This window comes from Apteryx rowi, unplaced genomic scaffold, assembly GCF_003343035.1.
Source record: "Apteryx rowi isolate R43461 unplaced genomic scaffold, aptRow1 scaffold_131, whole genome shotgun sequence".
Taxonomy (NCBI): domain Eukaryota; kingdom Metazoa; phylum Chordata; class Aves; order Apterygiformes; family Apterygidae; genus Apteryx; species Apteryx rowi.
In genome coordinates, this window is record NW_020447542.1 from 21,456 (window position 1) to 46,129 (window position 24,674).

At 37.5% G+C, this 24,674-nt stretch overlaps 1 protein-coding gene across 2 annotated transcripts in view; it reads right to left on the bottom strand.

Moving 5' to 3' along the window:
- The window catches only part of LOC112961353 (microtubule-associated serine/threonine-protein kinase 4-like), an 89,316-nt gene that overhangs the window by 19,699 nt on the left and 44,943 nt on the right, over positions 1 to 24,674 (bottom strand). For both annotated transcript variants that reach the window (XM_026056437.1, XM_026056438.1), the window contains exons 4-9: positions 21,067 to 21,145; positions 15,749 to 15,906; positions 12,854 to 12,929; positions 11,266 to 11,475; positions 8,169 to 8,270; positions 4,023 to 4,155 (exon numbers count right to left, since the gene is read on the bottom strand). In XM_026056437.1, coding sequence (XP_025912222.1) covers positions 4,023 to 4,155; positions 8,169 to 8,270; positions 11,266 to 11,475; positions 12,854 to 12,929; positions 15,749 to 15,906; positions 21,067 to 21,145 — 758 coding nt within the window. The remainder of the gene's footprint in view (positions 1 to 4,022; positions 4,156 to 8,168; positions 8,271 to 11,265; positions 11,476 to 12,853; positions 12,930 to 15,748; positions 15,907 to 21,066; positions 21,146 to 24,674) is intronic.

A 24,674-nucleotide genomic window follows, 5' to 3' on the forward strand; every position in this document is an offset into this window, starting at 1 on the left:
CAAAACACGCCTGGATGCAATCCTGTGCAATGTGCTGTAGGTGACCCTGCTTGAGCAGGGGGGTTGGACTAGATGATCTCCAGAGGTCCCTTCCAACCTCAGCGATTCTGTGATTCTGTGATTCTGTGATTAAGAGGATAAAACCCATCTGGTAAAGGAAGACCTGCTATTCCACGTCTATGAAATCTTCCATCAAAGAATTCAAACAGCTACATAGTAATAAAGAACAATATTGTTATGGCTGCTAAGATGCGGCAATTTTGAGCGATCTGTGTGATGTGAGCATTAGGGGATAGCACTAATTTGCTAAGACTTCACAGTCGCTAAAGCTTTGCTAAAGCTTCAGTTACAGCTAAAAAGCTTCTAGTTTAGACAGTAAGAACTTTCAGTGGTTTGCACAGAAATGCTGACATGCCTAACAGAATCAGCCATTTTTTAAGAAGATTAAGATACGAAGGTTAAGATTTTGGGGGTCCACAGGTTATCTTATTATCCTACCCAGTGTTAGCCTCTGCTGCAGAGTTCCCAAGTCTGTTCTGCTCTCAATGGGCCCAATAACATAAGAATTCCTTGTCATAGTAAAAGCTAAATGGGACAGCTGGTAACTAAAACACCCTTGGAAGCTTAGTATTACTTTAATCATATACATAGTTAATTATATACTCTGCAGAGCCAAAGATGCACATGTCAGTTCATAATTATGTGCTGGGGATCAGAGACAGGACCGCCTGAAATTTGTAAGGTGCATTTTTAATGTCAGCACTGTTAACTGAATTTATAAATACAAAAAATAATTGAATATTCACATAAAATATCTGAACCGGATTTTTCTATATAATATTATAAGTGACAATTACAAGTGAAATTCTAGGTAGCAATCTGCACAATACTTACTGTAATCATTAAGAGTAAATTAATCACACACATAATTTTGTCTTGGAATAGCTAAAGAATTAAAAAGTAACTCTCACACATAATCATTATGCAAAACACAAAGTTTGCAATGTGTAAGAAACTGAAGCACCTAAAATATTACTTTGAAAAAACAAACATAGCTTAAGAGTTACAGAAGCTAAAAACATTCCAAAAATTCTGAATATAAAGTCATTAAACAGTGAAAAATGTCTCAAATAAGAATAAACAAATAAAAGAGAGACTAAGCTAAACCCATAAAGGTCAAGTTCCGAGCTGGAGTGAATTTTACTGTCAAATCACAGTTCTGTGAACATGGGGTTTTTATAACAGAAGTGTTGATGAAACCTTTATTGTATGGGTGAGAACCAAGGAAGCCAGAATAATATACTTTGACAACCTTCTCGACTGAAATTATTTTCATAAATAGCAAATTAAAATGAGCCATTTTTAAAGAGAACTTTTGCAAAATAACCACTATCTGAAAAATACATATTATTTGCAAACAGTGGGTAGTAATGGAATGGAACCAAGAGTCAGCTTTTGAAGCACAGAGCTAAGGAACCATTTTGTAATGCCTGAAGAGATTTTTAAAACTCATCTAAATACCATTAAACATCTGCCCTTTTTCTTTCATTGATTTAAACCATTTCTGAAGACTCATGATTCAAAAAGGTAAAGATGGTAATTTAAGAACCATGGGGAAAAATTTCTCCCTGGGGAACTTTTCAGAAATGCAGCCACCAGTCTCTGATAAGTGATGAATCTGCTGTGGTATTGCTTTCGTATAGTATAAATTTATCTGGCATTATCTCCAAGTAATGCATGCATTATTTCACTCAAAGACAGGATACTACAGCTAAGGCAGCAAACAAAGGAGGAAAGTAGAGAAGGGTCTAAAGCAGTAGGTTGTTTTTCTCTGCAGAGGAAGTGAGAGCCCTTGCATGAACATTTACAAAAACTGGAGGCATAATTTAACAGCTTGTTTGGAAATCCAGTTCAGTGCTTCTTTTTGAGTTTTTTTTTTTTTTTGGGGGGGGGGGGAGGGGAAGAGACCTGGTTCTTACTGCTGTTAAAATATTTTCCATACAAGGAATTTAAAGAACTCTCACAACACTTTTTAATACAAATAATTTCAGTGTTTCTAAATATTTTGCTTTCTAGATGATTAATTTGAGGGCATAAACCCATAGTGCCATTCTTTTATTTCTGCTTATGAAACATCCTTTCATATAGAGTTGTCAACTTAAAAACAGAATGGATCACTGAAGAAGTCAATGCATAGTGATTTACACTGTTTGTAAATGTCACTTTTTGTGGGGAGGCAGGAAAATATTAATATGAATTAGATGACCTGAATTATTTGAATACAAACCTACATATACATTAACCTTTAAAATGATACACAAAATTATTTAATTGCCCCAAATCTCAACTGAACCAAAAGTCAGTAATCTGCACATCACACACCCCTCAGTGTGAAAAACCACATAGCCTTTTTTTCTCACAGGAAAAATATTTCAATTACCTTGGAATGTTTCAAAGTTTAAGTAATTTTTATCAATATTTAATTTATGAAGTGCATTTATAAGATGTGCTCTAAATAAAGTAGACATATAAAGTAAATATTCTGTTTCTGTGAACAGTATCATTTATTATTTATATGTAACATTTGTATCCAGACCTCTCTCTCAATAAACTATTTAAAAAGATTCATAGAAGACATTAGCAAACTTACATAGTGTCAGATTCTCTACTCATGCTGAGGAACCCTTTTATCCAAGTGGCCATGAAGATTTTAATCAGTAAGATACAGTTCAAGTGGTAGAATCAGGGTCAATAACACTAAACCCTCAACCCACACTCTAAATTACATCTTGCATACTTGATCAGGGAAAGACTTATGGATTGTGCTTCTAGGCCAGACGAACAGCTCTTCAAATCCAGCAGACACCACTTTATATTGCAGAGAGTTAAGCTACTTCTTTATCTTCCCCAGTAACCCATGGAAAACAATTTTTATTTATATTTTCTCAATTTGTCCTGCCTTCTTGCTGTGCTCTGAATCCAAACAAAAAGTGTCGCTGCTGCTGTAATGTATTTTTCAGATTAAAAATAATATTAAATTTGGGTGAGGACGTTCTGGTGCGGAGATAGGAAGAGGACTAATAATAGAATTGCACTTTTCCTTTAAATCTTTTAACATAACATGAGTATCATCTATAACAATACCAATCTAACTGAATTAGATCTAACCAAATTCCTGTCAAAATCTGGCAGAACTAACTTCACAAGCTGCTTAAATTGAACAAAAAAGCCCTTTCTTCTAACACACTTAAAATACACTACTCTTTGTTTTAATAAAATATGGTCTTGCATCATAAGAACTAATACATAAAAGCCTACTACAATTTTTTCTAATATTTTGTGTTATCAAGCCCTCTCCTAGAGACCCCCTTTGTCCTGTGTCACAACACAACAGACAAGCAAAACAGCACCAGGCATGTTTTCCATGACGACATTCCTACTGGACTTCCAACCTGCAGGGCTAACACTGAACACAATGAACCAATTTCCATTTATCACCAATGGTGTCAGAATAGAAGACAAAATGTTCTAGTTAAGAGAAAGAAGTAATCTTAGTTTTCCCAACACTGTTCTTAGTTCCCAACACTGTGTGTAGAAAGCATGAAACAGGCCACAAAATAATGCTTTGCAGCGACCAGCACCTCCATGGGAACCTGAGCTTCTCCTACAAAAGTCATCATCATAGACACAGAAATTGCTTAGGAAAACTAAATCTCTGCAGTTTTAATAGCAATGGAATACATTCTTCTCAGGGAGTCTAAATTATGGGAGGGTGGGAGCACTGAAGGGTTAATAAAGGTTCAGCCCAGTTTCATTTATAACTATGGTTGGATAACAGTGACCATCGAATTTGAGGCAGTCTCTCATCCCTTTCAGCTTGTGAATGAACTGTGAAGGTTAGTGAACTGTTTGTTCTACTACTGCCTTTCCTTTGACTTTTTGAGGTACAAACACAGTATCACAATGATTGAACTCATGGAAAGCTACTGGGAGTTGATAGCTGGACCAGGAGGTGCACTTACCTTCCAGTGGATCTTTATTTAAGCCCAGCTGGCTAATAATATATCGAGGGATGTCTGTCTTAATACCTTGCCCCTCTTTAGCATGGCCTTCAGCTGCTTCCAGAAGATAGTAAAACTCTTCAGGATCAAATTCCTAGAAGAAAAATAAATAATCACCATCACTCCTTCTTGCAGAAACTGAAGTCTTAAAACCTAACATAAAACCTTTCTTTGCTTCCTCTATGGCAAACATTTGATATTTCCCCTACTAAAAAACCAACACCTCATTATTCTACTACTAGTAGCCTATTATTCTTTTACGATTGCGACATATTGCAACATGCTGTAAGTGATGAAATTTCAGACCATTATTACAGAGCACTATCTTATAAGCGCAGGAAGTTCTCTGCCCCAAAAACTTCCCATAATATTCAGAATGAAATGACCTATAACCAGCAATACACCATTCGATGATAAAATTTCACATACAGAATACTTCACCTTCCTGCTGCCACTTGCATATAAAAATCTACTATTGAAATAAACTGTGTAAATATATTGCTCTCTGCTTTTACTTCTAAAAAATTTTTGAGGTATTTTTAATCCATATATATGTACTGTGTTTTATGGAAAATACAATTAAATAAATCATTAGCTTTAGAACCAAGTTCAAGTAATAAGTTGCTGAAAACAGTATTTGAATTTCATTGATCCAATAGTTCCAAATCTGGAAATGAAACAGTCTCCTTCAGGAACCAACTATATTATTATAATCATTTATTCCATGCCTAAAAGGCAAGCCTCAAACAGTCCCTCTCAAAGAGAGAGGAAAAAAAATAGAAAACCAAAACTTTGCCTCTCCTCTAAGTCCCCTGCAGTTTATTTTACTACCTTAATATATGATAAAAATGGAAACAATTGAAGCGAACTAAGAAAAGTTTTAAAAGTTTTTGTTTTGTTTTTTTAATAAACTCTCACTAACACTATCTCCCTGTATTCATGCATAGTTTAAAAAAAGAAACAAACAAAAAAACCCCTCTCACATAGCCCTTACACTCTTCAAGATGTTCTTGTCTACCATAAATCATGACAGGTGCAATGCTTATAGAGCGAGAGTCAGTAAGAATTTCTCCAGTGAAAGCAGTTTAAGTCATGAAACACTGAGGCAATGTAACAGACTTTTTGCTGGCATAAGTCAGTTCTGTCAAAAATTTCCGTAAAAGCCAGGCAAGCTGCTGAGCTGGTTAGCTTCCCTGCAGACCATGTGTTGGCCTGCCATGACTCCCTGGGGCTTTAGTCTGTCTGCTGGGTCACAAGGCTCCTGGCCTGGCTCTTTAGGCTATCCAGGACTTGGGAAACGCAACATCCCACCCTGGAATACAGCTTGAGAAATTAGGTAACATCTTTCACTTTGGAAACATCCAAACAACTACCAGGAGGAGACACAATTTACTGAAATGAATATCTTGGAACTTTCAGTCTTGTGAAAACAATCTTAGGTTTTTTATTTTCCATGAAAGAATTTTCAACATCTGCAGCCCTACTCCAACAGATCTTCCACAAACACATGAAATACCCAAACTCTCTTTATTAGCTTGAAGTCTCAGGAGGTTGCTAACTGCCTGGAAACCTGAACTGAGCGCTAAACATTATTTTAGCTTTACTCGCCTCATCTGACATGTTGTTGCATTCTCCAACTGAACCACTTATATCTTACTCCCCAGCACTGAAGAACACCGCAATGATGTATGCCAAGAGTTCCTATCCACCTTCATTAAGGAAATATTTTCTTCTCCTTACCTGTATCAATGGCTGAAATATTTATAAAGCTTCTCCTCCACTTGTTAGTAAGTCAGGGCAATTACAAAACAGATAGCTCTAATCACATGGAAATACACACACACACACAGTTATTTAGAAGCATGGAATTTATTTCCTAATCTCTATTTTTACTTTTGTGTTTAATTTCTCATGTACAGAAGTCACTTCAAATGGAAGAAATCTCTCAGTATTTGGCAGTAGCTCTTGGTACAAACCAAACAAGCAAAAGTTTTATTCATATGATTAAAAAATGAATACAAATAGGTGCTCACATACCATGAACACCTGAGCTAAGAGCACTATAAGCAAACTGACAGTATTACCTTAAGGTATCTGAAGCTTCTTGTGATAAAACCACTGATTTCTTATAGTGTTACAAACTTGCTTACAGAGGCTGAAGTTTTCCCTACCTAGTATCTATTTCAGAAAAACTTTCTAAAATATCAACCAGTATGATTCAAAACTTTCCAGAGGGATACTATGGAAAACCAACAACATCGTTTTTTCAAGATCAAAATATTCCAGTTACTTTTATGGGTAGGCTTAGCACCATCTTGCATTAGAAATGTGTTTTTTGTGACAGTCTGCCTAAATTGTTTCAAGCTACCTGCCTCTGAAGAAACATACTCTGCAGAAACTTGTTAAATTGCAGCTAAAATCTCCTATAGATCTCATCCAAAATAAGAATACTCCGAGGGAGCCGTGCTGACTCTCTCTGCAATCACTGCTCTGCAAAGCTGAACAGTTGGATAGTTGGATGCAGCTAGGCACCAGAACTAGAGACACTAAAGTGACACTAGTGACACTGAAGCGTCACAGGGAGCACAGGTCTCTGAGCCAACAGGACAGGTAATGTGTTTAAGGGTATTTTCACATGTGTGGTGACAGAGAAAGGCAAGGACAAGAGGGAAGACAAGACAGATCATATGAGAAATTGGAAAAAGGGCTGGAGAAAAATTATGTGAACCCGGAGAACAGAACAAGAAAAGCCATTCAAGAGTGGAATGAGCATTATGATACCTTTGAGGGGACAGGGCAAAGGAAAAATGCTTGTGGTTTGTATTCAACAGCAAAGTCAGGACATGCTAAGGTCTCCTCTCCTCTAGTATCTGAAAAATTTTTTTTTCCCATCAGCTGCACGCTGATTAAGAGCATATACCTTATTTTACATTTCTTCTGAACTTTAAGTCATGAACAAATTGCAACTGGGAATACTGAGACATGATGTTTCCCAAACAAAACAGAGTCAGCTCTCAAAACGCCCACAGTTGATCTATCTAGGTCATGGATTAACTGTGCCACAGATGAAGAGACAYAGCACAGAGCCAAACCAGGCTGGAAAGACTTACTAGCTCAGATTCGGTGCCATGCAAATGCAGTTATGCCACTTTCAGGCATAAGTTGAGTCTAGCAGCAGGTTAGTGGCTCTCGCATAAGCAGAGCCTTGCCAGCCTCAAATAGCTATGTGCAGCATCAACACTGTGAACCTGGCACTGGCAAGCACAGTGGCTCAACAAAGGCAGCTCGGGCTGCGCGCCAGGCCTGTTGGACTCAGGCTGGGACTTACATGGTATTTGGGTGTCTAAACATTCTCCCAAGCACAGTGTTCTGCGTGGATTTATTAGTTCCATTGAACAACTCAAGCACATTGGTGCTCAGCGCGTATGAGCAACTTCCCGCACCTGAGCCACCCCAGAYATCACAGCATGGGGAGGCAAGGCAGAAACACTCCCATATGATCTCACATGAGCTAGCCCAGTCTAGCAACATCAGTGCTATGCTTACGCATAAGTAAGTTAACTCTTGTTTATCTTACGGTCCCCAGTGTAACTCAGCATCTGTACATTCACATACCCTAACCCCCTTGCTGCGTCCCCGCTGCCAGTCAGGTGCTACAGAGCTGACTGCAAGCTGCTTATAGCCCAGGCAGTTGCTGAGTGAAACAAAATTCTGAAACTGGTAAGAACAATGATGACAATGAAGGGAAAGCCACTGAGCAAATAAGACTCTGGAACAGACTTCCCAGGAGAAAAGCAAAGCCAAAGCAAAATAACAACAACAACCACCACCAACAACAACCCACAACACAACCAACAGAAAAACCCAACTGATTTTAAGCATGTAAGGTATTACATTTGCAATAGAAGGAACTAAACACAACTGCAGGAGGTCCCTGACAGTCCCTTGTTTTTGAGCAAAAAACAAAAAGAATCCCAGCAACAAGGAAACTCAGCCCAGTAGTTTGAACGGTTAAAAAAAAAAAAGTGTAAAGGGCCTTCAATACTAACCAATGAGATTTGCCATAGTAACAAGTAAGAAACCTACTTACAGTAAGGATCACCTTACCAGACATTCCAATAAGCGAGCAGGACGAGCAATAACTATTAGGATCTTTCGGACTAGTTGCTTAATAAATGCCAGTTCTCCACTCTCTGATCGCTCTTGAGCCTAAAAGACGGAAAGAAAGGGATAATTATTCAATACTCAACTCAGAAAAGTGGGATCAGGAGAAATCTGGCACACCTCTTGCAGGTTTTGAAGCATGCGCTTCAAACAGTAATTCATCTTCAAAATGCCTGCTGAAATAACAAGGATTTGAGCAAAGAAGCAACATTATCATTTCAAATTGAAGTCATCCCATGCGTACAATTCTAACACTGTAATAACAAAAGTGACTACAATTTCAAATGGATACAATATCTGCATGTATTAACTTAGTATTATTATTATCAGTTTTGGATAACAAGAGACTGCATTTCAATACAACATATGTCTACATGTACAGCTGTCTCCCAGCTTCAGTTATTAATTTTAGGATGAAAAGAAAGCTGACATATGTAATATTAATAAATATAAGCAACATCCATGCCCAACTGAAAATGATTTCCTATGGCCACGTCATACTAAAATGACCTAAAAATAGGAGACACTGCTAATTCTTGCACAGAGAGGCCAAATACAGGTATGTGCAGAAAGGAAGACAACGAGAAATTGAGTTCTGCAAAGATGACAGTGACAAAGGGGGAATAATGCTATAAAAGAATATATACAAAAGAAAATTGCTTCTGGAAGGTTTGAAGAGATTTGCACAAGGGCCTGAACTGTGTTTCAAATTTCTTTCAAACTTTCTCATCTATGAACAAAGGGCATAATTTAAGGACCCTAATGAATGCAAAGAAGCCATATGTTCTTTCTTCTGCTTAAAATATATTGATAGCCCTTCACTCAAATATCAAACAAAGCATTTCTTTGCTCTGAACAGTAGAAACTGTACACCACAGTTTTTCCTAACCCTCTTGCTTATTCAAAGCCAAGAAGAGAATTCAAAGAAAACTAACCAGTTAACATTTTGAAAGTGATTAATATGAACAACTAGGTACTTTACATAGATAATATATCTTAAATTTAAATTTTCGGTATTGAAAATTCTACAGAAAATATAAAGCTACATAGTGGAACTCCCCCTCAACTTTAGCACTGTAATTTGACCCCCCCCCCCCTTATTCTGAGAACAATTAATCTGTTAAAAACACACACACACACACACACACACACACACACAGAACCACCAATCTAGCACTCCGCAATAGGTTTTGGAAGAACCTTAATCAGACACAACCATATTTATTCCACACACTAAATCCAAAGAGAACTCTTTTGTAAACAAAATACCTGCCTATTTTAATCACGAGCAAAATGTAAAGCAACTTTGTACGGCTTTGTAGACACTTAGGTGTGTATATGAACAGAAGATTCAATACATGTGAAAGAAGGATGAAGCAGGAAAGCTTTCAGATCCCCTTGACCTTAGAATTAAAAAAATGTCAGCCGAACCAAACTGCTCAAGCCTCAGGGGAGTCTCTCCCTGGTTATGTAAAGCAATCACAGCATGCCAAGTAGCAGCAGGAGATGCAGCTTTCTGCCAAATGTCACAGCTGGGAACTGATAACAAAAGTATCACAAGAATCCAAAGACAACTGAGTTGTGCAAAAAACAAGTTTTCTTATAGTCACGTTAAGTTATTGACAGGTACTCAAAAGATCCTTTGAATAATTTAAGAAATTAAATTGTTACAAAGCAAGAAACTTTTACATCATACATAATTTGCATTACAGAGTATGATAGCAATGATTTTTATATACAGCGTGGAAAATAACTCACTAGAGATTTTTTTTTAACCAAATGAGCCAACTTATACTCTAAGCTCTACTTACTGCACAGCCATTAAACACATTTAACACATTATTGTAAACACAATTCAGTGAATCTTAACTTTTAAGACATGTTTCTTTGTATTATGACACTCACACTAGCATAACGTAATTCATAGTCAGGTATCTCCAGTCAGTATCTTGGCCAACTCTGCCCGCACTTTGGCATCATAAAAACGAGCATTTCACTTAGTTCAAATTTCTTTTTGATTAGTTAGAAAAGTGCCATGAATTTTCCCTGCTTGAAAAACAGAGTTTCAATACTCCAGAAATACTTCATTGATGTGTCAGTTTTTGCACTCCTTTATGAAGGGAAAAAGTTAAAAATTCAGAAGTTGTAGAAATTAGTAAAAGGGAAAAAAAAGCTATTTACTAAATAGAAGTTAACAAAAAAGCAGCACAGAAAGAATCAACCAAAACCTTTAGAAATTGCTCCTGCATTTCAAAGAAAGCAGAAGAAAAGACGTAAATTAAGACAGGCAGGATATCTTAACATCTCACTTGGCAAATTTCAAGTCAATATCAAATCTGCTGGTCTGTCACAAACCCTGGGTCATAATGCCCTGTCAATCATTGGGTGTGAATCCCACACAAACAGCAGTATAGCATCTAACATAATCCTTGTTTTAAAAATTATGTATTTATAAATTAGTGACTTATGCCATAGTATATTCACTTAGTCAGCTTCCAAGTTTTTCTTATCCATTTTGCTGACTAATTTAAGGCATTTTTTAACACTTTTAGAACAGTTTTTTTTGTTTGTTAATAGACAGTTTAATTATGAAAGGAATATTAAGAATATTTTAAAGAATTAAATAACCTTCAGCTAATGGAAAGCTAAAGGCTGCTGTCTGCTTTCTCAACACAGCAGGCTATTAGTAGGGTTGATAAAGTGGAAAGAGTATATGTTTCCTCATTTATCCATAGTAAATGGAACTGTGAGTCTCCTCATTTAAGGCTTATGCACACACTTCTCTAAGCAATTTATAACTTGCAATGCATAACAAAATGCTATTGTTCCTGAAATCTTTATAACCCATTTATCCCAGAGTAGTACACTAAGATGCCTTATAGTCCTTGTAGTGGTCATTATGCAGACTAAAATGACTATGAATACCACTTTGACAATTATCTGAGTGCAACAGTCATGATTATTTCAAGGCAACAACTCTTAGGCAAACAGATTTAAACAATTTTTCAACCAAAGATAAGAGTAATCTCATGGCTCATACCTCCTGCAGCAATTTGTCTAATTTCTGTTGTAATTCAAGGAAGTATCGTGACGTGATGAGGCCCTGGTGGGATTTATCCAAGCAATCTCGAGCTAGTTCTATGATCTGATGGTGGGTAAAACTGAGCACTCCATCTGCCAGGGGAAGGACGTTATCTGGAGAATGATTCGTTATAATATCCCGAAGCCGTTCTTCCATCTGGGCTGTGGCCTACATACAAGTACATACATGATACAAAAAAATCAGCTTTTCCTGAAATTCTAACAATGTCAAAGCATACTTCTGATTTTACATTTCTGTGTCGCCTAGGAAGATATTTTGGCACACTATATGAAATGGCTAAAGCAAAAAAAGCAAGCAAATAGAGAGGCAAAATGACAGATGACATTTCCCCACATTACTGGTGCAAAAAAGCAACAGCCTTACTATTCTGTTATGCACATCCTCCCTGATGTCTGCCACCTGCGATACACTGTACAACAATCTTGTGATGATCACGCAGCAGGACTAGAATAACACCCATGACAGTAAACCCTTAAGTTCAAGTCAAAATAAAAAAGGAGAACTCATAAAGGTCTCCTTTGTCTGTTCTGATAAAACTGTAGGTACTACAAACCACAGCATCTTTCTTCCTTTCATACAGGTTATACCATGAAACTACTTCCCTGGGCAGTGTTTGAAAGAACATTAACCAATAAAAACGCAGGCTCACAGATCCTGTAATATGTGCACGCAGGTTACTAGATGCATCTGCTTTATAGAACCAAGTGTCTGTTTCTCACAGAACCGCTGACACTAAAGACATTTCAGTATTTTCCTTATTAAATAGTAACCCAACACCTCTTAGTTCATATCTCACCCATTGAAACAAATGGGTCATTTCACACTTCAGATTATTGCTCAGCCACTCGGCAAATCCAGACAAATATCTCTTCATATTTCAGATCTTCTGTTTTGTGGGCACTTTTTGGAACTATATCAGCTTTACTTTATATTATTTATTTATTGGGAAACATCAAACTCCTAGAAGCAACTGAGAATGCAGTGCTCCTAGCAACATGCCTGCACCTTGGAATTCATCTGTATCTCAGATCTCTGGACATGACAGAAACCTTTTCTCATTTGGTATCTTGTAGTGAAACCCTCATAACCCTGTATTGATCTTCACTATTAAAGTAAGTATATAGTGAGTGTTAAGAAAATATAAGAAATGCCACTGAAGAAAGGAATTTGCAGGTATATCAGTGAATGCTGCACAATGCTGAGCAACAGAAATATGTTCTGTTCTAACTTAATATATACTTACTGCAACTATACACCACCTATTGAAATCAAATGTATCACAGCTTTCCAATCAGCAGAACATATTACCAGCATGATTCGTTTCCAAACCAGTTCAGCAGCTTTGCCAACTGAATGTCCAGTTCTCAGCAGGATTTTTCTTCACTGTGACAATAACAGCTTGGTGATACTTTATGAAAGCCATTACAGGCTTGGGTCATTAGTTCCCATAACAAAAACACCACTTACTTAAAGCCTGCGTTGCCTATTAGTTTAGATACAGGGTATCTTAAATATAATTCATTACCTTTGGGAACCTTTCCTTGTAGACATGGTTCATCATTATTATTTCATTGTCACAGCAGGCAGGAGAACGTCCAGGGCTGCAAGCAAAGCAAATTATCCCTTTTAACTTGTCTCACCATGAATTAGAGTTAGTTTTTATATTTCTGTACAGTTTATTTGCACCAAAAGGTAGCATAGACTTCACTTGAAAGCTACATTCTCTAATCAATTTCTGCTATTTCCGACCAGGCATTTAAGATTATTTCATGTGCTGGACTTCTAATTGTCAATGTTTTCTTAGTTTATAACTACACTTCAGTATACAGTTTTGCAACACTCATGACATTATCTTTTCTCTAAAGGGACCTTGAGATATATTTAACTCATGAGACAACAATCAATTATGTGTATTAACTATACCTGCCCCTTTGAAGGTAACATACAATCAAAACAATGTAACCTGACCAAGTAAAAATGCAAGCTATGAGTAAAAAGTGTTGAGAAGAATTCAGGAGTCTTTTTTTTTTCTTAAACAGATTATAAAAGAAAAATCAAAATGACACTAGCTACTTCCAATCTGACTGGCAAATAAAGGCAGCAACTTCCTACAAACAGTGCTATACACACACATCGGTTCCATCAATACCAGGAGCACTGTGCACTTGCAGGAAAACAATTCATAAAAGGTACCCATGGCCTTGGCTAACATAGTCARTTATCACTTTTTTTTTTTTTAAATAAAAAAAACTCCATCTCATTTTCTTGGGTTGGTGACCCTGACCCATTCAGCCTGGTCTAAAAGATGCAGAGTAAGAATCACAGCACAGTTGAGGTTGGAAGGGACCTCTGGAGATCATCTAGTCCTATCCCCTGCTCAAGCAGGGTCACCTAGAGCACGTTGCACAGGATTGCGTCCAGGCAGGTTTTGAATATCTCCAGACAAGGAGACTCTGCAATCTCTCTGAGCAACCTGTTCCAGTGCTCTGTCACYCTCACAGKGAAAAAGTTTTTCCTCATGTTCAGATGGAACTGTCTGTGTTTCAGTTTGCGCCCGTTGCTTCGCATCCTGTCGCTGGGCATCACTGAAAAGAGTCTGGCTCCATCCTCTTGACACCCTCCCTTCAGATACTTGTACACATTGATAAGATCCCCTCTCAGCCTTCTCTTCTCCAAGCTAAACAGGCCAAGCTCTCTCAGCCTTTCCTCATAAGAGAGATGCTCCAGTCCCCTAATCAYCTTTGYRGCCCTTYRCTGGACTTGCTCCAGTAGTGCCACATCCCTCTTGTACTGGGGAGCCCAGAACTGGACGCAGTACTCCAGATGTGGCCTCASCAGGGCTGAGKAGAGGGGGAGRATCACCTCCCTCNACCTGCTGGCAACACTCTTCCTGATGCACCCCAGGATACCATTGGCCTTCTTGGCCGCAAGGCGACGTCGGTGGCTCATGGTCAACTTGTTCTCCACCAGGACCCCAGGTCCTTCTCTGCAGAGCTTCCCTCCAGCTGGTCAGCCCCCAGCCTGTACTAGTGCATGGGGTTATTCCTCCCCAGGTGCAGGACTTTGCACTTCCCTTTACTGAACTTGATGAGGTTCCTCACTGCCCATCTCTCCAGCCTGTTGATGTCCCTCTGAATGGCAGCACAATCATGTGGTGTATCAACAAAAAGATCCCACAAAAGCAATGACATCTTCTAGGAGAATTTTTATCATAATGTGTTCTTGCATGAACAGAAGAGCTGAACTCTGGCTTTCCAAAGGGCAAAAATGAGCAATAACATCTGTCTGAATATATCACAATAGTAGGTCCTTTAATTGATATGGACAATTTATTACCTGTACCCATAGGCAAATCAGAAACACTCAGGACATGGTAGAGACATAATTTCATCAAAACACTCCTGCAGCATAATCAGCTCTCTGAAAATACCTCTATCTTTTTTTCCCCTAGAGTGATTGTACATGTTCTGTGAGTTCATATGAAAGATTTTAATTTTTAAAATGTTAAAAAAGAAATTGAAAAGTGTGGCAATACATATAAAACTTTTTACATTTGTGACTTGTAATGTAAAGAAACATTTTTTTTCCTTAGTAACTATTCTGCTGTTTCACGTAGGTAACAACTTCATTTATCATAACAGCCTAACACAGAATTTTAAATAAAGTAAAAATCAAGAGAGTCAAAATATATTACAATGAAATGGTGAATCCTGGATTTTTGTATACCTGTAGAACTATTTTTAAAACTCTGAAAGGACCAATACAACAATAAAACTGTAATACTTCCTTTTTTTCCTCCAGTTCTTCAAAACTTATCTGTAATATTATTCTCCATTTTCCACATCCCACCTAACCTATTCTGATCTTGTATAAAACACATTTGCACAAATAGCCAGGGCAAAGGAAATGGAAGAGGCCTAATTTTTAGGAAACAAGCAACTGAAGTCCATCTTAGTTAAAGACAGTAAATGAATGCACTCCTCCTACCCCTCAGCTCTTTACCCCATTTCTTTCTAAACAGTCCTAGAATATAAATAAATTTAAAATTACTTCTCCAAAGAAAGCTTCTATTCTGTAAATACTTTGAACACCAGAACCAAATCAGAGCTACAGCCAGCTCAGTAATGACTAGCTCAACAGCACAGTTCATGTGGATGGAAGTTATTAGCTACCTCCTTTAAGCCCTACCATACAATATTAACCACTGAAATAAGCAATGATCGAAACAACAATTTAAGTATTATTAAAGCAACAAATTAAGAGGATTATTGTTCAGCCTCAAATTCCTTACTTCTTGTATTATATTACAGCAATTTTGAAAATAGCAATAATCAGCGAATGCCCCCAATGTACAAAACCATGATGCTTCAGAAGTATATAAATTTAGGTTCAACCACTATTTCCAGGCAGACAAACTCACCTGAGGCTTCTGGACCTAGGACGCATTGGAGTGGTCCTGCATCTGCTGTCACTGGCAATGCTTTCAGTGGTACAGAAATGTTTAGACAAAAAATGTAGTTCATCAGGTGTTGGTTGGTATGGTAACTGGTGTAGCTTCTCTTGGGAGGAACAGGATGACTACAAGAGAAGGGAACAGAAGTTTCAGACTGAAAAAACACTTTCAAGACTATATTCACTGCTCATGAACAAAGCCATTTAATTTATAAAGTATAGCTTTTTCTCATGCTTGACTACCAGTTTAAAGAAGAAAATAATTAGTCTTGACTTTTAGATTTGCTATACATTTAGCTCATAAACTACTTTAGCCCCAGAAGAAAGAGACATTGCATTTCAAAAGTTCAAATTCCCTCAGTCTAACGCAAAGATGACATCTGGTGTCAGTAATACACACCAACATTTAAGGAACATTTTAAAAAGGGCCTACTGAAARTTATTTTAGGAGGACAGAATAAGTATGATAGCAGTAGAGTACAATTTACTGCCACAACACAAATTGCAATTCTAAATACTGAAGTATTTGGTTGTCTAAATTTGCTTTTAAGACATTATAACTGCTTCATAAAAAAGTTAAATATAATCCAAATTCTTGCTGAAAATTTTCATATGCCTTTTTTTTTTTTAATAGAAACCTGTACATCTAAAGTGAAGCAAAAGAACTTAATACATGTATCAAGACAGGTTCTATGACTGACAAAAATGAAAAATTACATTTAAAACATTTATTTAGTTTAAAAACACAAGATACAAACAGTTATGAGATTGGAAGTTTTACCACAATACCCAGCCTTGCAAAATTGCAAGTAAACTACATACTATACAAAGCAATGCAGAGCAGATGATAATACTRTCATACTTTCCTGTCTTTTATACAGCATTGCTACCTGAGCCACATGAAATGTTTGGTGTTGAATTTTGAAACTTCACTGAGCCTGCATTTGATGCCCTCATAAAGAAGGTGAACATAGTGCAATACATTTACAAACAAGCTTGCTAATTAGGACTTATTAGTGAAAAGACAGTGAGATGCTGTTTCTGGTATCAAAGCTGGTTTCCAAGATAGCTTGATCACAGATATCTTTGTATCACTGCACCATGCTGCTTGGTGCCATGTAGACATACCCTATATTTTACTTGGGGGAAAGAGGCGGGGGGGGGGCATGAAAGACCACCTCCTTTCCTGCAGCTGACTTTTTCAACAAAATGAAATTCTTCTGTATGTCAATCTTCATGCTGTGCAAACTACCGTTCTTATCGGGCTTCTCATAAAAGGCATCAAGGCCCCTGCCTTGCTGTTGTTTTATTGGTGGCCAGCACAGTAAGAACTTCTTCACTGTATCATCGCCAGTGAGGGAAATCAATAAACTTTGATACTGTACAGGTGTTGTGCTACATTGCTAAGGTCAGCAGGTAATATCCAGCCTGTTAAGCACAGAAACTAGAGTCTTCATAATTTTCTAGAAACTTGTGTGGTGAAAGCTGAACCTATCCTAAATCTTGAGAACTCAGGAAAAGATTAATTATCACACTAGACCTCACAAAGTCATTTCTTAAAAGAAAAAAAAGAAAAGAAAAAAAACCCACACTGCCGGGAAAGGTTAACTCTCACAGGACTGGCCTACATGGGAAAACTGCATCACATCAGAACAAGTTAAAGTTAGCGAGGCTGCAATATCTTCCTTTGCTGCAGGGGAAGAAGCACGCACACCAAGAATTTACTGCAGTGCGCTTGATACACAGTAACTTGTCAAGCCACAGTAACTCACTTATGAGCTTCAGTCTTAGGACAATATTATGCATAATTCAGCACACAGCATAGATAAGTTTTCTTACCTCACACTATGGCAGCTAGTTGCAGTTAACCTTACAGCATATTTCCTAAAGCCACACTCAGCAAGTTAGAAGATATTCTAGCACAACATAATTACCCAGTAGAAATTGTCACACATGCCTATTTCTGTAAAATCAATTTCTATCTCTTAGACTTCACGGGATTCTGGGAAATGGGGAGGATAACAACCTACATCATGCTTTTCCTCATATAAGGTGTCAGAAAGTCTAGATGCAACAGGATTAAAGAGAAAATCTTTCTTTCACTAAGGTCGCCCAKTTGCCTCAGGACCATCACAGGCATAGACCACGTTTTCTTGGAGGTTTGAATTCAGACCTCTGAACAAATCCAAATTCTCACAGCAAAACTCTTATTTAGCTCTCATAACATTCAAGAAGAATAGCTCTTTCAAAAATTACTTAAGATTTAGTATATATTTAAAATACATAATTTCAGTGCATCATGAGAAGGCAACTTGTTCAAACAACAGAACAAATTCAGAGCCAGTATCACCTAATGCAGCCCCAAAAGGCTTTCCTCATCTCCCTACCCCACTTCCCCATCTGAATAAGCTTCCAAAAATATAAGCTACTGGCAATAATATGCAACTAAATATTCTCTCGTTTTATTGGTTTTATGGGTTTGCCCTCCTAAAGATACACAGATCTCTTCTACCATATCTCTTAACTGGCAAGATCAGATCCATCTTTGCTAGAATACAAAAAAAMCAAGAGTTTCCTTTCAGTTAAACAATCTTTGCAGGAGCCATTTCCATTCACTTTCAGCTCTGTTGTGAGAACTGGAATATGTGGTACTTGCACCACTTCTAAACCCATGAACTTCCATTAACTTGATAAATCCTTCAATCTTGTCACTCCCAATATAAAAAAAGTTATGAAAAAGCAGGCTTAACAAGACACGGTGTGCTGCATTCATCAGAACAAAATCATGATTACTATAGACCTTTCCATCCCTGCTTTGACCTTCCGTTTATCATAAAGATCAAAGTTTTGTTCCATTACAACGTGTAAAAACTGTTCCTGGTCTAAAATTGATAGATCTCTGGATTAAGTGGATCTTATTTATCCTGTACTAAAAAGGAAGCATGCTCTAGGCACACTTAGGCTTCTGTTTGTGGAGTGGTCTCTCATCATTTCTATGAATTTGTAAAAATGCAGAGGAAGAGGCTGCATAATGCTAGCTGTTTAAGATTCTGACAAAGTACATAAAACCAATTAGATGAGCTACACTTCCAGTTTTCATTTTCTGATTCAAGTATTACATCCAGTGGGTAAAAAACAAAAATGAAAAATATCTCTTCCAAGTAGCAAAGAAATAGTGACCACGTCTTAAAATTCAGAGGTTGTAGCAGTGCTTTCACATGGTGCATCAACAGTAGAGGACAAGTCAAAAAGAAGCAAACAAACAGCCAAACAGGAAAAAAAGATGGAAATACTGGGCATCGATTTTACAGCCCTGGTTTCTTCAACAAAATTCAAACTTATTTATTAAACAAAAAACCTCATCACCACCACCAAAAAGAAACCCAGATTTCTTTCCACAATTGAGGAACTGTTCATTTAATGCTAAGGAATACATCTATATCTATAGGATGTGGTCTAGTCAGGAAATATGAGGACTCAACAAGCAATCTATTACAGAGGTTAAGATTTCTAAGTCCATATATGACAGCACTATACTTTTTCATAAGTAGTATGGAAAGAATGTAGAACTATTTCATGGTCCAGCATGCATGCAATAGTTAGTAAACCTAAGTGGGAGCCAAGAAATAAGTAAATGAACTAGAATTACCATTTTAAAATTGCAGACAGTCAAGGAAAAAGCCTATGCCTATAGCTTGGAAATTAAAATTGTGTTTTGATATGTTTCTGACACATAGCTTTTCATTTCCTTTCTAGCACAAATCTGTTTCTTATAACACTGATGGGGTTGCTATAGCAATTACTTGTTATCTGACATAACCTCCCTTATGGCAATATATTTCAAGTGATGAGCACAGCACATTTGATCTAGTTCCAATGAGAGATGTCTACACATGCACTACAGAAACTAGTTAGGGAATTAATGTGAAATCAGGCAATTTGCTTGGCAAAAGCAAGATCTACACAAGGAGGAAAGTAGAGGTCAAAAATCAGTGTCGCTGAGGAACGGTTCTTAAGATACACTAAATCCCCGAACTCGATTTGAAGTCAGCAAGACAAAGATTTGACTAAACTTTCCAGGAACCTTTGCAGACAAAAAGAGAGTTGTTCATAATATAAAACAGTCAAGTTTTATCAGTCTACAGGATGTGGAACTCGCCATCTTCACAAGAATAACAGAACACACCCAAGGAAAGAAAAGGCTTACTTAAATTGTAAAAGAAGCATTTAGAAAAAGAAATCATATGAAAGGTCTCCAATAATATTGTGTGCCATGCATAAAACAGTACTTTTGTCAAAGATCAAAGCCTATAGGTACAAAACAAGGCTAAAGAGACCAAACTAATAATTTTTGAAGAGTCACAGTTGGATCTACAATGACGAAGCCCCCTGTTGTAGGAGATGCAGTAAGTGTCAAAAATGCCCACTATTTGCCATTTCTGAAGCAGGTTTCATTCTCAGCTGTATCTCCCCAGTCTCTCAGATGTGACTATCAAGAGGGATTGCTTAGTTCCAGACTGTAACATGACCCAGTACTTCCTCTCCGGCAGAGGTGTGTGTGATGTGCAAAACTACAGATTCACGCTTCTCTGGCTGCCTAGCTACTAAGTAACAAAGTTACTAAGTAATTGCCATCATGCATTTCACAACGCAGTGGTGCATGCATGGGTRGGTGGCAGGTTAGCCCAAAATGAGATCAGTTTTAAGACAAAGTGACTGATCTAACAGGCAAAAAACTAACAATGTAGACTATTATATTTATCCTATTGTGCATCCTAAGGGATTCACCTCTTCTAATTATAGCCATCCAAAAAGCTAATATCTCATCCAATATTATGCACTAACATCTCACCATTGTCAAAAGTAGAGAGACTGCAAGTGCCTGATTCATCCCATCTTAAGACAGGAGTCTAAGGTAGGACAGATGAATCACATTGTGGGGTGCTTTCTCTTTCCTTTCATTATCAAGGAAGCCTCACTTAGACTGGATACCTGACTTCTAGATGGTAAAAATAAGGCAATATGACTCCCCTCATAGTGATCTACAGATCAAAAAGGGGCAGTTAAATACTACATCCCTTCCAGAAAGAAAGATCTCTAAGCAAAGCATACATTGCCTTAAGTTTTTCTCTACTTCTAGAATGTAAAAGTTATGTTTTCCAAGTTGATTCCAAGTCTATCAACAGTAACCAAACTTGCATTATCTTCTCCTGCAAGAAGCAAGCTGTATTTGAGAAGATACAGCTTATAACAGAAATATATCTGCACAGCAAAGTAGGTACTTACGGAAACAGTTGAGCTGGGTGTATTTGTACCATAGCCAGAAGAAGGGAGGGAAGCCAAAGACCAGCGGCGACCATCAGTCCTGTTGTGAAACTGAAGTTAGCAAATGCACACTGCAGTATCCTTACACAGAAACATCTGTGAAAGTGTTTTTGTGTAAAACTGCATTCCAAAAGCATGATACGAACAGGGTTTTTAATAGAGAGTAAACTTTCACGGGGGATCACAATAAACAAACATTAAGCAAACATGACTTAGGCTTTGGGATTTTTAGGGCACATTTTGTTTTTCTAGTTAAAGTCTATGAGATGAAACAACTAGAAAGCAAATGAACAGATCCATAGAACTTCTCTCAAAAATATGCACTGAAAAAATGGACACGGGAATCTTCATAACTCTCTGGTCCATTAGATGCAAATTAATGAGAAGCAAATTAAAAACTTGGGAACAAGCACAATCCACAATGCTCTAAACCACAGAATAACCACCACAGTCGGCTTGAAATATGAGGGTAGTTCTCTACAGTGTGACATCAAGCAAGCTAATGTCACAAAACTGGAATGGTTAGGTTAGAACTTTAACTTGTTAAAAGATGTATGTAGATCAGGAAAAACTATTTTTCTGCTAAAATCATGCTTTCTCAGGATAAAAAAAATTCATAGCCAAACACAATTTCTATTTTTCATAACTTCAGGTGATCTACACACAGACAACACGGAATTTAAATATTCAGAGACAAATCAAAAAGCAGCTATAGGATTGGTGTTTGGATTTTTGAGGAGGTAACATTTACCTGTCATTTCGGTGCCCATGACTGGAGTACAATTGTATCAAATATGTTAAAGAAAAAAAGCAAAATAATACATATATAAATAACAAAATAGGATTTGTTTTTAGTAATATACAATATGATAGTGGGGAAGAAGAGGTAGGAGAAATCAAGCTGTGTTTTACAGTCAATATAAAATCAAATCTCAAGTTTGATTTTGCTCAAGAGATATAATTCTGTTAAGGAGAATTAAAGTAGTGCCAAATCAGGAACCTAAACTTTTTGGTTCAACTTCCCCACCCTTCAAGATAACAACAACAACAACAACAACAACAACAACAACAACAACAACAACAACAACAACATCCACATCTCTCTATTCTAAGGCCTTACTTCCTACTCCCATTTATCCACGTTACAACTCAAGTCTCTGGGATTTGAAGAAATAAAGCCTGAGAAAAGAGTCAAGAACTATATCTGAATTTTGTCAATGACATAATACAGTATATAACTAACATTGTTGCACATTAAAAGGGCCATGCTAAATAAAATAAAAAGAGCATGTGGTAGAGGGACTGCTGACTTTTCCCAAGACTGAACTCTGGAAGAAATGCTCTCCTCCTCTATTTTTTAATTCATTAATTCTCCTTCCTTGCTCTCCTTCCCCAGGTATGAATAAGCATCCTCCTGATGAATGAACAATTTCAAAAAGAGTTTTTTCTCCCTTTTGGCTCAGCTGCACAAGCTAAATTTGTTCACAGTTGATAGAAAAACAATCTGGAAGGTATCTAAACATGGCTAAGACCTGTATATTCTGCAGCTGTGAGACAGAAAATACTTCCTTATTAAAGGATTTAGATTGAACAGGGTTCCTGCATCAACACAGCAATTCCCAATCACAAGGGCCATGGGAGATGGGAAAGGGATATCACAGAATGTATCTGGGAAGCAAAGGATGGAAAATAACATCTCCGTAAGAACATATAAAAAGATAGCAAGCGCCTGAGCATTTTCCTCCAGACTGCCCTACCGTGCTTCCCTCTGCACTACAGAGGCCTATCCGCTTGCCAGAAGCTTTGCAAAGCAGGATCTGTTGGCAGCTCACATGCTGCTAAATGCTGGGCTCCTACGTACTGGCAGAAGAGGCCTAAGTGGCTGCTACCAGAAGCAGAGCTACCTCCCTGCATCACCACGGCAGAGCCGGGCTGGCGAAGCCGACCCTCGTGCTGYGGCAGAGGGAGCTGAGGAACGGCAGCCGGCATCACGGCAGACGGACAGGTACCTCCCTGACGCAGTGCTGCAACTCCCTTCTGCTGCTGCCTGGCTTGGGCTGCATCGGACGTGAAACAGCTACCCAGAAGCAGTCCTTTCCCATGGGACACCTCCAAACCATTGCCTTTCTCTGTCCCTCCCTTCCTCTGGGATGGGTGGATGAAAGAGGACTGTCCATACACCTTATATCACCTCACCTCTGCTCCTTCAACACACCATATCACATGCACATACACACACACGCTGTCCTTCCCTTCCTTTGTACCTTCATTAAATATTACAAAACATAAAAGGAGTGAACTCATAAGTTTGAAAACAGCTGCAATGAACACACAGGCCCTTTTACTACTAACATGCGTCCTATTACAGGTTATATGAAGATAACCATGACACATGTACCAAAACGGTAAGAAAATTTTTATACGAACACTGTTTTAAACTTGGTGCTATCAAACATTTTTGCTGTAAACAAAAACCAAAAAGCTTCCACAGGAAACTGGTCTAAAGAAATTTCTTGAACCACACAGAGGTGGTTAAATAGTTTGAAATCACAGAAACTTCTTGTGCTAGCATTCCTTTAAAAGAAAGATTTTATTTAAAACTATTTAAAATTTTTCATTTTAAACTTAACAACAATGCCCTTAGAAAACTCTAAAAATGGTCAAAGTCAAAATGAAAGCCTGATAGACAAATTCATTTCTTCCTCCTGAATTTTAAGGTTTGCAGAAGCATAATGATTTCAACTTTCTGTTGATTACTGGTGGGACAGGAAAACTACTTCCTGTCTGCTGTATCTCTAAAAAACGTTCACAGTCTTTCACATCTGTTTTCTCCATTATAAGCTATTTCAGTGCTTAATGAATCTTTCTAAAAATATGTTCACAAAGAAACATAATCTAAAAAGATATATCTTTCCTTTCAGATAGATACTATTAAAGTGAAGTAGAGTCATAAGAAATACTTTTTTTTTTATAAGCTGCAGATTTAAAAAAGTGACATCCTATGCTCTCAGAAAGATTGATATGACCTACTATTGTAGATGAGTTTGATTCAGATAAGAACAAAAGGAATATATGAGTAAATCTTTCTCCCCTTTACAGCTTTTAAAAAGCATAAAGTCATTTCCTTGCATCTACTTGTGAAAGTTTGTGTGTATGACTTAATAAGCTCCTGAAATAGAGGAAATAAAGCTATACTAGAGAGTGCTGTCTAACTGAGACTGCAACAGCTACATACCCGGCATTGTTCAATAGACAAAAAACAGTCGCAGCATTCCAATTTCAATTTTTGCATATAGACTCTTGAGTCAACATACAAAATCTACCTACTCTCCCAGGTTTAACAGTTAATGAACACATTATTTGAGGTAGGCTGACAAGGTGATAAGTGACATGGAAACACACTGGCACGACTAGGCAGTCTCCCATGACATGCTATCAACTTGGGTTATGGTTCATTTAAAAATAATAATTTACTTCATATATCACTTCAAATTCATTTTCTATCTTCAAAAATTCTACCAACATTAATTAATCCTCACAACACTCCTACAACAGAGATGACTGTCTCA